Genomic DNA, 15,127 nt, shown 5'->3' with positions numbered 1-15,127 from the left:
ATGCTTGGACCAGAGGGGAATTGGGAAGGTGGTTACATTCCATAATCCCCAAAGTATCGACGAACCCGTGGTTCAAGGGGTTGGATGTAGGTCGGGATTTCATTTGCGTGATGTCCCGGCGTATGTCCAACCACTATAGATTTGACGCGCATCTCCGTCGTATTGGGCTCGAAGAAAGCGGTATCTGTGACTGTGGTGAAGGTTATCACGACATAGAGCACGTTGTTTGGTCATGCCTTGTTCACCGTGACGCCAGGTCTAAACTTGTAGCTTCCCTTCAGGCCGGAGGTAGACGGCCAGCTGTTCCTGTTCGTGATGTCTTGGCGAGCCTACCCTACATGACCCTTATATATGTTTTCCTGAAATCCATCCACGCCCCAGTTTAGTCCTATCCCCTTCCGCCTACATCCAACCAAACGACAAGAACACGTTAAGACCCCGGATCCGGAAACAGCAACTAGACCCGCACGATACTCTCAGGCCCCGAGGGAGACAACCCAATATGTCAGTCCGTAATATCTTGGCCCAGCAGCGGAGCATATTCAATATGGCGATACCTATGGCGATGGAAAACCATCAAACAACAAATCAGTGCTTTTAATGCAAAACATTCTAGCTTTAAGTTAGATTTAGTTTCAGTTCGTAGTCGGCAGCGAGGATAAAAAATTTGCTATTAGTTATTAAGATACTTTAGAAAGTAAGCTTTAGATATAATTGGCGCCGTTAAACATTGAATTGTATTTGTGCCGTGTCAAATAAATTATAGATGAAGAAAAAAAAAAGAACTAATCGACAAAAAACACCCGTACGATAACTCGTGTATTGTTATTTTGCGAACTCAAACGGAGATAAACAATTTGCGTCTAATCAAGACGACACTCACGGAACGCGACGAGAGACAGGACACAACACTTATTGTTCTTACAAAACATAAAAAAGGAATTTGATTTACCTTTTTAGTCGACCGGTTTCGGGCAGCGATCTTGCCCATCAGCTGGACGATGTCCGACTAGTTGCGCATAGTAGTTGTTGTCTTCTATATATCACAATTTCACCACTGTTACAGCTTTGTCAGGTGGAAGAGCGAAGAGAGTATTGGGGGATCATCCTCATTCATTAATGGATTGTCGGCGGTGGTGATGTACATTGATTCCCATGCGTTTAGGTTCGATGTTTTTCGTACATTTTTTAATAATTTTGCATTTTCCCAGTCGATGGCATGGTTTTGGGATATGGTGTGTGCTGCCACGCTCGATTCATTAGCCCGATCGTTGTCAACTGCATTCTTATGCTCTCGCAGTCGCACTTTTAATTTCCGTCGTGTTTGGCCAATGTAAACCGCGGAGCAGTTTTTGCAGGGGATTTGGTAGACACCTGATTTTTCATCCGGGGGTACTTTGTCTTTTGAATTGCACAACAGATCTTTCAAGGTGTTTTCACTTTTGTAAACAGCATAGAAATCATGTTTCTGTAGTACGGATTGGACGGGATTGGTTATTTTTGGGTAAAATGGAAGACTGATTCTATGCTGTTCTTCTTTTTCCGGTTTTAGTGTTGTGCAATTTAGCCTGTGTTTTTTCCGTTGATGTTTTCGGAGAATTTTGTTTACAAAGTCTTTGTCATACCCATTCAACTCAGCAGCTTTATGTATCCTGTTTCTCTCGGTTTCAAAATCTTTTCTGTCCATCGGTATGTTGTATAGGCGGTTTGCCATAGAATGGAATGCTGCTTGCTTCTGGGCGCCGTAATGGTTAGAGTCGGATGTTATGTATCTGTCTGTGGCTGTTGGTTTTCGGTATATTGAGAACTTCAGTGTGTTATCTCCGTTTCTCTTTATCGTCAGATCCAAGAATGGCAGTGACCCATCGGTTTCTTTCTCTACCGTAAACTTTATCGTTCTGTGACGGGAGTTCAACAACTCGAGTGTTTGTATAAGATAGCGTTCTTTCACGACTGCAAAAATATCGTCCACATAGCGTTTCCACACTCGAGGGAAGTATTTCTCGGTCGATAGTGCCACCTCAAAGTCACTCATAAAAAGGTCTGCCAAAAGTGGGGATAACTTGTTGCCCATACTGAGCCCAAATACTTGCCTGTAAAACCTCCCCCTGAACGAAAAGAAGTTTTGGTTCATACAGGTTTCGGTAATCAGCAAATATGCTTCGATGTGATTGGGTGGTGCTTTCTTGCGTTCTAGGTGTCTGCGCAAGCTGTTCAATGCATCAGTCACTGGAACGCTGGGGAACAGAGCAGTGACATCAAATGAAACTAGAGCTTCACCTCTTCTTATCTCTACATCTTTTAGATAATCCACCAGTTCTACGGAGTTTTTAACGCTCATACCATGTGTTACGGGGTAATTTTTCATTTCGTCCACCACCCATGCAGCCATTTTTTCCGTCGGTGTGCAAATGTTTGACGATATAGGACGCATCGCCAGTGGACTTTTATGGATTTTTGGCAGGCAATACAAGGACGCAACTTTCGGGTTGGGGACATGAAACTTACGTTCTAATTTATCCTCTCCCATCAGACGCGCAACCTTTTGCCGAACAGTGTTAGCTTCTTCTGTCATTGTATTGAGTGGATCTTTGGGTTTCCCGTTTTTAAACTTGTACTCTTCGTACGGGCCAGCAGCGATCATATCTAAAACACGAGCATCGTAATCTTGTTTATCCATGATCACCACTGCATTCCCCTTATCCGCACGAGAGTATACAACATCACGGGCCTTAAGCTGGCGTATTGTACACCACGCATCAAAACTCAGCTGTTTATCGTCCTTCTGTGCGCGTGTTACATTCGACATACAACGTTCAACATCATGACGAATTGCTGATTTAGATGCGAAACTGTTGTACTGAATGGCACTTTCAATATTGTTTACTGTATCGGCAACAGGGGGGCACGAAGGGGAAACAGCAAAATTCAATCCCTTGTTCAACAACTCCAACTCCGGCTGTGTGAGTTGGGTGGACGATAAATTGACGACAAAATTATCGATGTGTTGTGGAGATCGCTTTGCTTTTCTTGGTGCTTGCGTTTGTGAGAGGGCCAACAATTTTTTACGGTGTCTTCTTTTCACCACCGCCGACAATCCATTAATGAATGAGGATGATCCCCCAATACTCTCTTCGCTCTTCCACCTGACAAAGCTGTAACAGTGGTGAAATTGTGATATATAGAAGACAACAACTACTATGCGCAACTAGTCGGACATCGTCCAGCTGATGGGCAAGATCGCTGCCCGAAACCGGTCGACTAAAAAGGTAAATCAAATTCCTTTTTTATGTTTTGTAAGAACAATAAGTGTTGTGTCCTGTCTCTCGTCGCGTTCCGTGAGTGTTATCGGGGTTCTTACGTTGGCACAAACCAATGAATATTGTAATCAAGACGAAAGCAAAAGAACGAATCGGTCTAATAAATGTTGAACAGCCATCATATATAATATATGATGGCTGTTCAACATTTATATGGAATATAAGCTTCTTGCACGTTGCAGTTGCTACTTGCAAACAATGATTATGTCAAATCAACCGGTACGCTTTGTTTAGAGGTGTGTGCAAGAAGCATATATTCCAGCAATTATACAATGCCTGTTCAACATTTATTAGATCAGAACGATTAGAAGCATATTCACTTTAAACACAACACACGTTATTATACAGATTAGCTCACATGCATTCATCGAAGGCAGCCAAGCAATGGATCGCAAGTTCGAATCTCATCAGGATGTTGCCTTCCGATATAAATTAAAATTTACTCGTAGTATTTCCAAGTACAAAAACAAATGAAGTTAATGATGAGGATTATAATAAAAAATATTAACACAAATTAGTAATATGGTTCAACTAATTTTTTCGAACTTTATTTTTACATTTTGTTTGGGCTAATATAGCTGAACAAATATCGTTTAAACGTTTTTTCCACGCTACTATTCAGCGTGAGCTGCATAAGTATATTCTAACACACGAAACAAACGTTTTCAAATATTATTACTAAACACGCATTTAACAAGAGCATTTCAACAGTCGAGCAAAGGTTTAACAAATGTTTATTAAATATTTTATTCGAACGCAAGTCGAACACATAAAAAACAGTAGGCAAAGAAATGTTTTCTGGTGCATCTATTCAACGCTGGTTTAACAAGTGTTGAATACAATATTCTGCTGTTGTTGCTCAAAACCCTCTTCGCCGTTTCTAAACAACTGTGTGTCGGATAATTTCTCCAAATTCAACTGAACAACCATTTAACAAAAGTTTTTTATTTTCCATTATTGTTCAACAGTCTAAACATATAAAAATGCAGCTCTGTCTGTCTGTCTGTCTGATTCGTATAGGCTCGGAAACTACCGAACCGATCGACGTGAAATTTTGTATATAGGGGTTTAAGGGGCCGGGAAAGGTGACTACGATAGTTCGAGACCCCTCCTTCTTTTGCAAGGGAGGGGTCCCATACAAATGTAACACAAACTTCTGCACATCTCGAAAACGAAATACAAATGAAACACAATTTTCTGCACATCTCGAAAACTAACCAAGCAAATGGAACCAAATTTGGCAAGTGGATGTTTTTAGGAGTAACAAATATGTCCATAATGGTTCGACACCCTTCCCTTCCCTGGAAGGGAGGGGTCCCATACAAATGAACCACAAATTTCTGCACATCTCGAGAACTAACCAAGCAAACAGAACCAAATTTGGTAGGTGGATGTTTTTAGGTGTAACAAATATACCCATAATGGTTTGACACCCCTCCCTCTTCTACAAGGGAGGAATCCCATACAAATAAAACACAAATTTCGCACAACTCGAGAACCAATCAACCAAATTTGCTATGTGAATGTTTTTAGAGGTAACAAGTATGCCCATAGTCCATAGGTTCGATTCCCTTCCCTCTTCTGTGAGGGAGGGGTTCATAACAAATGAAACACAAATTTCTGCACATCTCGAGAACTAACCAACTAAATGGAACCAAATTTGGCAGGTGATTGTTTTGAGGAGTAACAAATATATCCATAATGGTTTGACACCCCTCTCTCTTCTATAAGGGAGGGGTCCCATACAAATGAAACTCAAATTACGCACAGCTCTTGAACCAATCAAGCAAATATAACCAAATTTGGCAGGTGAATGTTTTTAGGTGTAACAAACATGTCAATGTTTCGACACCATTCCTTCTTCTGGCATGTCTCTAAATACCATTTAGAAATCCAAGATGGCGACTTACCGTTTCTGAAAAATAGCGGCAAATGACCGAACATGGGTATTACCGGAATTGTTATGATGCACTGAAGCCACAAATCGACATCAGACGACATTTTGAATTGTAAGATGGCGACTTCCGGTGTCGGGAAAACTGCCGAAAATGACCAAATAACACCCAATATGGGTGTTTCTTGAACCAGAATAACGCAGAGGGGCCAGAAATTGTTAACAAATGCCATTTTGAAATCCGAGATGGCGACTTCCGGTTTCCGAAAAACAGCGGCAAATGACCAGATACCACCCAATATGGGGATTTCCGGAATTGTTATGATGCACTGAAGCCACAAATCGATCTCAGACAACATTTTAAATTGTAAGATGGCGACTTCCAGTGTCTGGAAAACAGCCGAAAACGACCAAATACCACCCAATATGTGTGTTTCTTTAACCAGATTGACGCTCGGAGGCCAGAAATTGTTTACAAATGCCATTTTGAAATTGTAGTATGGCAACTTCCGGTGTTTGGAAAACAGCCGAAAATTACTAAATACCACCCAATATGAATGTTTCATCAACCAGATTGACGCTTAGAGGCCAAAAATTGTCGCCTAATGCCATTTTGAAATCCAAGATGGCAACTTCCGGTGTCTGGAAAACAGCCAAAAATGAACAAATACCACCCAATATAAGCGTTTCTTTAATCAGATTGACGCACGGAGGCCAGAAATTGTTCCCAAATGCCATTTTGAAATCCAAGATGGCAACTTCCGGTTTCCGAAAAACAGCGGCAAATGACAAAATACCACCTAATATGGGTATTACCGGAATTGTTATGACGCACTGAAGCCACAAATCGACCTCAGACAACATTTTGAATTGTAAGATGGCGACTTCCGGTGTCTGGAAAACAACCGAAAATGACCAAATACCACCCAATATGTGTTTTTCTTTAGCCAGATTGACGCTCAGAGGCCAGAAATTGTTTACAAATGCCATTTTGAAATTTAAGATGGCGACTTCCGGTTTCTGAAAAACACCGGAAAATAACCAAATTACACCCAATATGGGTATTCCCAGAATTGTGATGATGCACCGGATCCACAAATCGACCTATCGACCTCAGACATCATTTTGAATTGTAAGATGGCGACTTCCGGTGTCCGGAGAACAGCCTAAAGTGACCAAATACAGGTCGGACTCGATTATCCGGAGACTCGATTAACCGGAGACTCGATTATCCGGAAGTCGATTATCCGGAATTTTAGACTCGATTATCCGGAATTTAATTTTTTTGGTGTTCGTTTTCAATTTTTAATCCCAAATTTTACCTTCACCATTTCTTCTGGCATATTTGTTACAATTCATGTCACTTCTGGCATGTTTGGGACATGTTCGAAATAAGTGAATATAATTAATGTCCAATTTATTTTTTTATGCTTCTCTAGAAATCTTCCCTTTGCGCCTCAGAAATAATTTCTGGTTACGCCACTGCATCATACAAGTAAAATAAAAAAAGGAAATATTTGTGTAATGTTCTTTAGACGCAAATTTGAATATTTTTTCTGTGATTCGATTATCCGGAACTAAATATTTTTTTTATGTTCCGGATAATCGAGTCCGACCTGTACCACCCAATATGAGTATCACCGGATCCATAATGATGCAAGGAGCTATAAATTGACCTTAGACAACAGTTTGAATTAAAAAATGGTAACTTCTGGGAAACAGCCGAAAATAACCGAATACTACTACATATGGATTTGTCCGTAATCGAAATGATGTAGAAGCCAAGCATTGACCCTGGACACCATATTGAATTTAAAGATGATCACTTTCAGATTCTGGAAATCAACGAAAATAATTGAAATGCACCCAATATATTTCCGGAATAGAGGTGATGTACAAAAGCCAAAAGTCGAGGATGTTGTCATTCCGATAAAACCAATCATTTTTAAACGATTAAATCGAATCGCAAGGAATCAATGAATTTGAAATGTTTAAAATTATTAAATTAAACACTAAAATAGGCGGGACGAAGTTTGCCGGGTCAGCTAGTAGCCTAATAAAAGTGATCGAGTAAATGTTTAGGCAACAATAATTGTTACTTGGGTACCGACAACATTAGTCTAGTTCGATCAGTAACATCCCCTTGGAAATTAGATATCGCAGAAAGTTTAGAAATTTTCAAACAAAACCCAGCTACCATCCTTAACAGAGATCAGGGTAATCATATCTCTTGGCTTTTTAAATTTCTACCTAAAACTCCCCAACAAGGCATGGATCACCAGGCCGCACATTTCTCTACCTAACTCAAGTTATTTACGTTTTCTGAGTTAAAATTTTCCCCATTCGTTTACCTACTTAGGTATTGTAACCGATCGTTACAGTAAAATTAAATGTTTTTTTTTAATTGCATGAAATGTACCTAGTAAACGCTCACCTATTTTTCATGTAACGTACTAAGCTTTCACAGTTCAACTCTTACACAAAATCGATGGGCTGTCGCATACGGGGCGGAATTAGTCGACTAGCCGCCATACCAAATTTGAACTACGAGCATTGGCGGCTATCGAGTACGCGCCAACAGCGCATTTGAATTCAGGCGAGCGAGTGATAAAGAGGTGCGAGCTATTTTTAAAAGAGGTAATTGGTGGTAAAAGATTGTTGAACCGGAGAAACCAAGGAGTAAAAGAGGACAATCATAAGAATTATTCAGGTAACCACGGAAATAAGTGATTAACTCATCCGCCACCGTAAAAAACCTCTGAACCTGGCTAATTTTGGGAAAATTTCCCGCCCATAGGACCTTTTTTGTTGCATTTAATAAATTTGCGATTGGCGATCGCGATAGCACTCGGCACCCGCTTCGGCCTAGGCAGCATTAAGTTGCCTACGTCTAACCGTAAAAGACCAACGAGCCTTCGGGCAACGGCCCTAACCGTGAAGTAGAGGATTCCCTTCTCGGTTCGGCAGAAGTCGGTATCGTCCGTCGCCAACCGATCCACGCCAACGAAGGAAGCGCCTGAGAAGACCCTTGCCTGGAACGCCTTTCCAGGTCGCCTACACACCACCCACGCAGTTGCAGCCGCCCTGTCGCTGACCGGCGGAAAATCATCGTACGACGCGGGACGCCGCACATCGAGCCAGGAGAGTCGAGAGAAGTAGCGGTACGAACCTGTCGTGACACCCGTCGAAGCACACACCACACCGTTCAATAAAACACTTTTTAAAGAAGTTGAGCGTTTCAGTGAAACTTAGTATCGCGAAATCCCTCCAGTTTGCCGAGTAGCGCGCCGGCCTTGTGACTAAGTCCAGGTCTCGTGCTGCTGAAGTTTGTCGGGAAGCTACCCTACTTGGAGGGTAGGGACAGTATAAAAATTTAGGGGCTTCGCTATTTTCTCCAAATTTCGCGAAATTTCGAAAAATAAAATAAATGTTTCTGAAACATAGCATTACAATGATTTGAAACGTTGGACCGTACGCTAACGAAGTACCCTTCAGCACCTGATCGCAAGGTGCTTACCTGGTCGACGAAGAGTAACGTAGGTATTCAGATATCGATAAACCGACAATGACGAGAAAATCAAAAATGTTAAAAACTAAAATCTTGATGCATATATCCATTTATTCAGATTATATTGCAGGTAACAGTATCGCGATAGATACAAATGATCTAAAGGTCACACTCGAAATGTCTTTGTAAATAATAATTTAATAAATTTCTGAACTGATTCTTTTGGTTTGAATGCAACTATGTTTAAAATAGTAATCCTTCTTTCATAGCACTTTCATCATTCAAAATCCAAGTTTTGTCTTAGAGCTCGAACTGGAAAACATGAGATATGGTAGGTACAACCATTCCTGTGAGTTTTGGTGTCCCTAGCAAAGATAACTTTTCCAAAGAGTTTTTCCCTATGCAAACGTAAAAGCGACAAATCCGATAAGCAATTCCTCGGCGGCCTTCTGATGCATTTCTGCATTCTCTAAAAGCAGCAAAATTCACAGGAATGGTTGAAAAGCTGTAAACCTTTTGAGCTTTGGGGCATTTTTTTTTTCACTTTTGTCGACCAGTGTTATTGAATTTTTTTTAACACCGTTTAGTCAGACTAGACTAAGTGACATCTTTATCATTTCGAGGAAAACAAAATTTAAGCCAACTATTCTGTAAACTTTGAAGTTTTCAATATTTTTGCACATTTTTTAATATAACTTAAAATTACTTTTTAAAAATGTCCCAGTTTCAATATTTTTTTGTCATTTTTGATTTGGCTTAAACTTTGCATAAACGTTTCTATAGGCTGAGAAGCTATTAAAAATGCTATTTTGGGAGGATTATTGTGATTATCAATATTTTCAGAGCCAAAAGTTTTTTGATCAGTGTGACGTCTCTGGAAAAGTTTTAGATAGTAATTTTGTCTTTCCGATAAAAAAAATACAAAAAAATTCATATTTTTTTTATGTAAAAGAAACATTAAAATTAATATAAAAAAGCTTATTTTTCAAAAATCTTTTTTTTTGTATAAAAATTACAAAAAAATTACCGAAGCGATGAATGAATAAAAAAAACAGTTATAGATTTAAAAAAAAAATACAACATGATTGTTTTTAGAAGGACAATATTATTATGTACAACTTTGCCAAAGACACTATGCCAATCAAACAAACTGTTTCGATTATAGAAATATTTTAATTACCCACAGAGTGCCCAATTGGAAATTAAAATTATTCTTTCAGCTAAATCAGTTTGTTTGACTGGCATAACTAGTGTCTCTGGTAAGGTTGTAGAAAATAATTTTGTCCTAAAAAAATATGCCTTGTGAGTTTCTGCGACACCAAAAATAATAACATGCAATTGGGACCATTCCTGAACTACGTGGTCATATTTTGATCCCTTCTATACCCCCTACCCCCCCGTGGTCTTTCGTGGTATTTTGTTTTGTGATATTATTCTGCAAATATATGTACAATAAAGTATGAAAAATTTATTTAAAAAAAATGAAGGTTTAAGAAAACTGATTATTAGTTATTGCGCAAATTGTAAATAAAATTTTCAGTAATATCATTTTCTCAAAAACAAAAATAACAAATAGATAATGGTTGTTTAATTTTTAATAATATTTCATTGTCTTTAACAAATATAATAATTTCCTTACCTGAAAGTAATTTAAAATACGCTATTCTTTTGAGTATATTCAGATTGATTTTCAATTTGTTGTTGAGTATCAAAATTAATAAAATTTGTTTAAGCAGTTTGATCATATACGATAAATTTTTCGCTTATAGTTATCATCTAGAAAAATATTATTTAATAATAAGTGTAACCTTACTTTTAGTGATTTTCAGGTATCGGATTTGTAATTTAGTTTTTTTTTTTTGTAAATTACAAAGTTTTTGAATGTCGAACAAAATATAAACATCTTTCTTTCTTCCTTCAGTTCACGAACATCCAGATCTAATATATTGTTTTAAGACTAAGACGTTGATTTTTTTACCGGTCGTTGAGTATTGAAATATACTTCCAGGAAAAATGTCGTAAATCCCGACGCATTGCAAAATAGAACTATTATTCTAAAGAAGTAAATACCATTTATTTATTTTTTTTTTTTTGTATGCCTGAAGGGCATTGGGTAGAAAGCGCCACTGTGACAGGAATGTTTGTCTTTTGTGGCTGGTCCCGATTACTTTACACAGATTACAAGATGCTCGAACTCATTGATGGAGTTGAGCTAGTTGGTTGTAAGCCTGTGCCCCAATCCGGAACTACATGGTTGATGAAACCTGTGACCGTTTTGGGATTGGTGCTCCATACCTGGTATGGAGTTGAGAGGTAACTTCCAAAGAAATTAAACCTCGATGAAGCAAGAGCCCCGCAAAAGCAAAGCAAATGCGCTGAGCTCTCAGGTTCAGCGTTGCAAAAGCGACAATAGTCGGTTAGGACTTTGCCGATTTTCTTTAAATGATAAAGAGCAGGACAGTGTCCAGTGAGAAGTCCCGTGATGATGCGTAGTTCACTACGAGTTAAACTAAGTAGCCGTTTGGTAACCGTAGGGTTAGGGTAGATAAACTGTTTAGCTTGCCTGCAACCCTGCGCATGTTGCCATTGAGATGCTATCTTTAGCTTTTCCCATGTACTTAGTTCGCCTTTAATGGCGGATGTGGAAGTACCCAAAAACGGTTCCGGTCCAATGAATTGCTGAGCAGATCCTTGTCTTGCGAGGCTGTCGGCATGTTCATTTCCCTCGATTCCGCAGTGACCGGGTACCCAAAGTAGCATAACTTTGTTGAGGCGGGAGAGTTCCCTGAGTGTTGCGATGCACTCCCAGACTAGTCTGGAGACACATGTAGCAGACTTTAATGCCTTTAGTGCCGCCTGACTGTCCAAAAAGATTCCGATTTTCGCATGTCTATATTTGCGATGTACATGCTTTCGGATAAATTTGAAATATGTTTCAAAAATTTGATTACAGTTAATAAGTGAATATAATAATTAATAAATAATAAATAAGTGTCACGGAAAGTTTGCGAGTTGTCAGCAATTAACAACTCGCAAACTTTCCGTGACACTTATTAATTATCAAGTCGTGTCAAATAAATTTATTGATTGAAAAATTACGAAAGCTTTGTCTTGACTTAGGGGAAATAATAAATTATAAGTCAGAAAAAAGACTACGTGGTCTATTCGTTAACCCCCACACCCCCCACGTGATTTTTCGTGGTCTTTTGACAACCCCTCCTCCTCCCCGTCTCCCCATATATAACGGCCCTATTGAAATCAGGCCCGGATTGAGGGGGGGGGCGAAGGGGGTGAATGCCCCGGGCCTCCCGATTCAAGGGGCCCCCTTAATCCTCGGGCGACCTTTTTTTTTGCTCGTCACCTTGCAGAACGTTACCTCTAAATGTTTTAAGAAAAGAGGGCCTCACAAACAAATTTGCCCCGGGCCCCCACAACGTCTAAATCCGGCCCTGTTTGAAACAAACCAAAAATTATTTTTCTTTCAACCAATCAACAGTTTGAATGGAATTTTGTAATGCAACAAACAAATAGTTTGCTTTTTACTCAATTAAGTTATTCGTAATCATCCTCGTTCTCTTATTTCTCGTTCTTTCTAACCTTTTTTTTTTCTTCTACCTTGTAAATTCGTCAAGTGCAAAGTCAGAATTACTTTTATGCTATAATCTGAACTTGTTTTTGACATTGTAAAATTTTGTGTCCCCTTAAAACAAGAGTAACATTTCTCAGTTATGTGTTCAACGAGAACGAACCATGTACTTTTTATTTATTCATTGATAAAATATACTTTTTTGGTAACACGTTTAAAATAGTTTTGATAAGGTACCTGGCAGTTTTAAAACCTATGCTGACTTTGAAGTCAGCAGTCAGAGTGTTTTGAAACAATACTAAAAATTCAGGCAATTACAACTTTTTCAGCTTGACACATCGATCACTGCACACTATAAGGCATGATATCTGGTCAGCCTAGTGATAGCAATGAACTATCTGAAAAAAAAACACATTTAAATACACTACGGTGTGCGAAGAGGAGTCCTCTAACACAGAGAAATCCGAAAAAACGCTTGAAAATTTTTACAAGTCGAGTAGCGTAGAACATTTGGCCTGTAAGATAGAGCTTCAGAGCTTTAGTTTTGACAGAAATTGCTATGCCCTCCTAAACGAAATACAAAAAGTGATAGTTGTCTTTAACCTTGTGCGCTGCAAATATAACCACATTTTTGATGCTGTAGAGAAGCCAAGCATTGACCCTGGACACCATATTGAATTTACAGATGATCACTTTCAGATTCTGGAAATCAACGAAAATAATTGAAATGCTCCCAACATATATCCGGAATAGAGGTGATGTACAAAAGCCAAAAGTCGAGGATGTTGTCATTCCGATAAAACCAATCATTTTTAAACGATTAAATCGAATCGCGAAGAATCATACATAGTTAAAAGATTGGTGAAAGTGTTTCATAGCAACACAATTACATTATCACTTGTGTTCAATTATCTTTTGTATTGCTGTCAAAAAATATCGTCTGTAACGATAACATGCGCAGTAACCATCAGGAAACATTAGTATATTACGTAACGCGATCAGGGTAGGGAGATATTCATCAAGGCGTTAAACTGCGCGAAACCACGATGAAAAGTTGCGTTAAGTGAAGAGGGGGGGGGGGGTATAGAAAATAGTTAAATTACGCGTTACATGATATACGAATGTTTATTTATAAGGTTCTTACACGGTAGAAAATAACACGTTGGAATAGAGTGGTTTCTTTACAATCTTCTACAATTACTTTGACAACTTAAACACGTTCTGTAGAAACCGTGTTTAATGTTTTATTAAATCAAAAATACCGATAATGGTTTATTAAATCAATGATTACTATCAGTGCGTCTTGAGCTGCCCGACAGTCTTTCTCAAGACTACCTATTTCTTTCTTTCTCAAGACTTGCAATTTGATATTATTTATGAACTTTTTTCGTATTACCTGAAATGGCAGGACGAAAAAAGAAACCACGCATCGCTACGGGGAGGAAAAGAGAGGCATCTCTTTCTGACACTAGCCTATGCAGTGAAAATTCATTTGATATTCTGCCTGAGCATGAAGCCGGCGTAGGGATACCATCTGGTCGAAGTTAGGAATCAGGACACCTTTTCTCGGCACCAATTTGGCTAAGCCATTCTATTCTTCAAAGTATGAGCAAATATAACACATAATATGTGATTTACCCTTCAAATACAATATAACACTCTTTTTATTTACTTAAAATACACTCAGTTTTTATTTACGCGGAGATATGTACCTCGTGGAAAAACGCGTAATTCAAAAATCCTTCCATTTAAAAATCCGCGTGAAAAAACCGTTAATTTGAAAATCCGTGTGGAAAAATACCTATCAAAAAAATGAGTGTATCTCCACTTTTATCAAGCCAATTCGAATTGTTACGCATTAGTAGATGCTTTAAAATGCAACACACGTGAACTGTTTCAACTTAAACTTAACAAATGCCAGATACTTAATGGTAACAGTCAACGCGTTATCGGATCTTCTTATTACTATACTGAGTTTTAAACAATGGAAAAAATCGATTGCAGTGAGCGTTGCGACATGGATCGAAAACACTTATTGAGCAATTTTCAAAAATTCTGCTTATTAGCTTACAACAAAATTAGATATCTTATGAAAATCAGGACAAATGCTATAATATAAAAAATAAATCAGGACGCCCAAATAGGACTCCAAAATCAGGACATGTCCCGCTAAATCAGGACGGATGGTATCCCTAAGCCGGCGGAATTGAAATGTTCGAAAGTAAAACTGTTCAAAGTGAAATTTCTTTATAAAAGGAGAAAGTTCCACCTATTGTGGTAACTATTGCTTTTTAATTTAACATTTTCAAAAGAGAACTTTCTACGTTTCTCTCCGACGTCAAAGTTACTTATCAAATTGGCCGAAGAGGCGAATGCCGCTTACTGGCTCAAACATGAAAGATTGGAATCGTTTTATTCAGTATTTAAATGAAAAAATGTATAATTTTTTTACATATGACTAGTGTTCGACATCGGACCATGTAGGGTCCGGTAAAAGTCCGGTCCGGTCCGGTCCGAAGTCCGATCGGACCGGAACCTTCAAAGTCCAATTTTTTTCCGGACCGGACCGGAACGAAGCCATCCGGACTTCGGAACGGACCGGGTAATGCTTTCCGGACCCCGGACATTTTTGGTGAAAAAAAAATTATTTAATTTAGGTCTTAGAACGCAGCAAGTTTTTCATCCTTTTTGATTTTCTTCGCCTTTTTAACCTGTAATATATGCTTTAATTGATCACATGGTTCTTATAAAATTAGAAAGACATTGATTGTTACATTTTTTTTTGCTATTTCAATTTTGCTCCTGCTATCACTTCGAAA

The 15,127-nt window shown here is 38.6% G+C and overlaps 1 protein-coding gene across 1 annotated transcript; it reads right to left on the bottom strand.

Annotated features, from left to right (window-relative positions):
- Positions 1-1,060: 1,060 nt before the first annotated feature.
- On the bottom strand, positions 1,061-7,746 carry LOC129719978 (uncharacterized). Its single transcript, XM_055671382.1, has 2 exons — positions 7,694-7,746; positions 1,061-3,155 (listed from the first exon to the last, which is right to left on the bottom strand). The coding sequence occupies exons 1-2, from the start codon at positions 7,744-7,746 to the stop codon at positions 1,061-1,063; spliced, it is 2,148 nt and encodes a 715-aa protein (XP_055527357.1).
- Positions 7,747-15,127: the final 7,381 nt, after the last annotated feature.

The sequence above is a fragment of the Wyeomyia smithii genome, chromosome 2 (assembly GCF_029784165.1).
Source record: "Wyeomyia smithii strain HCP4-BCI-WySm-NY-G18 chromosome 2, ASM2978416v1, whole genome shotgun sequence".
In the NCBI taxonomy this organism is placed as follows: domain Eukaryota; kingdom Metazoa; phylum Arthropoda; class Insecta; order Diptera; family Culicidae; genus Wyeomyia; species Wyeomyia smithii.
This window is presented reverse-complemented; position numbering and strand designations above follow the sequence as displayed.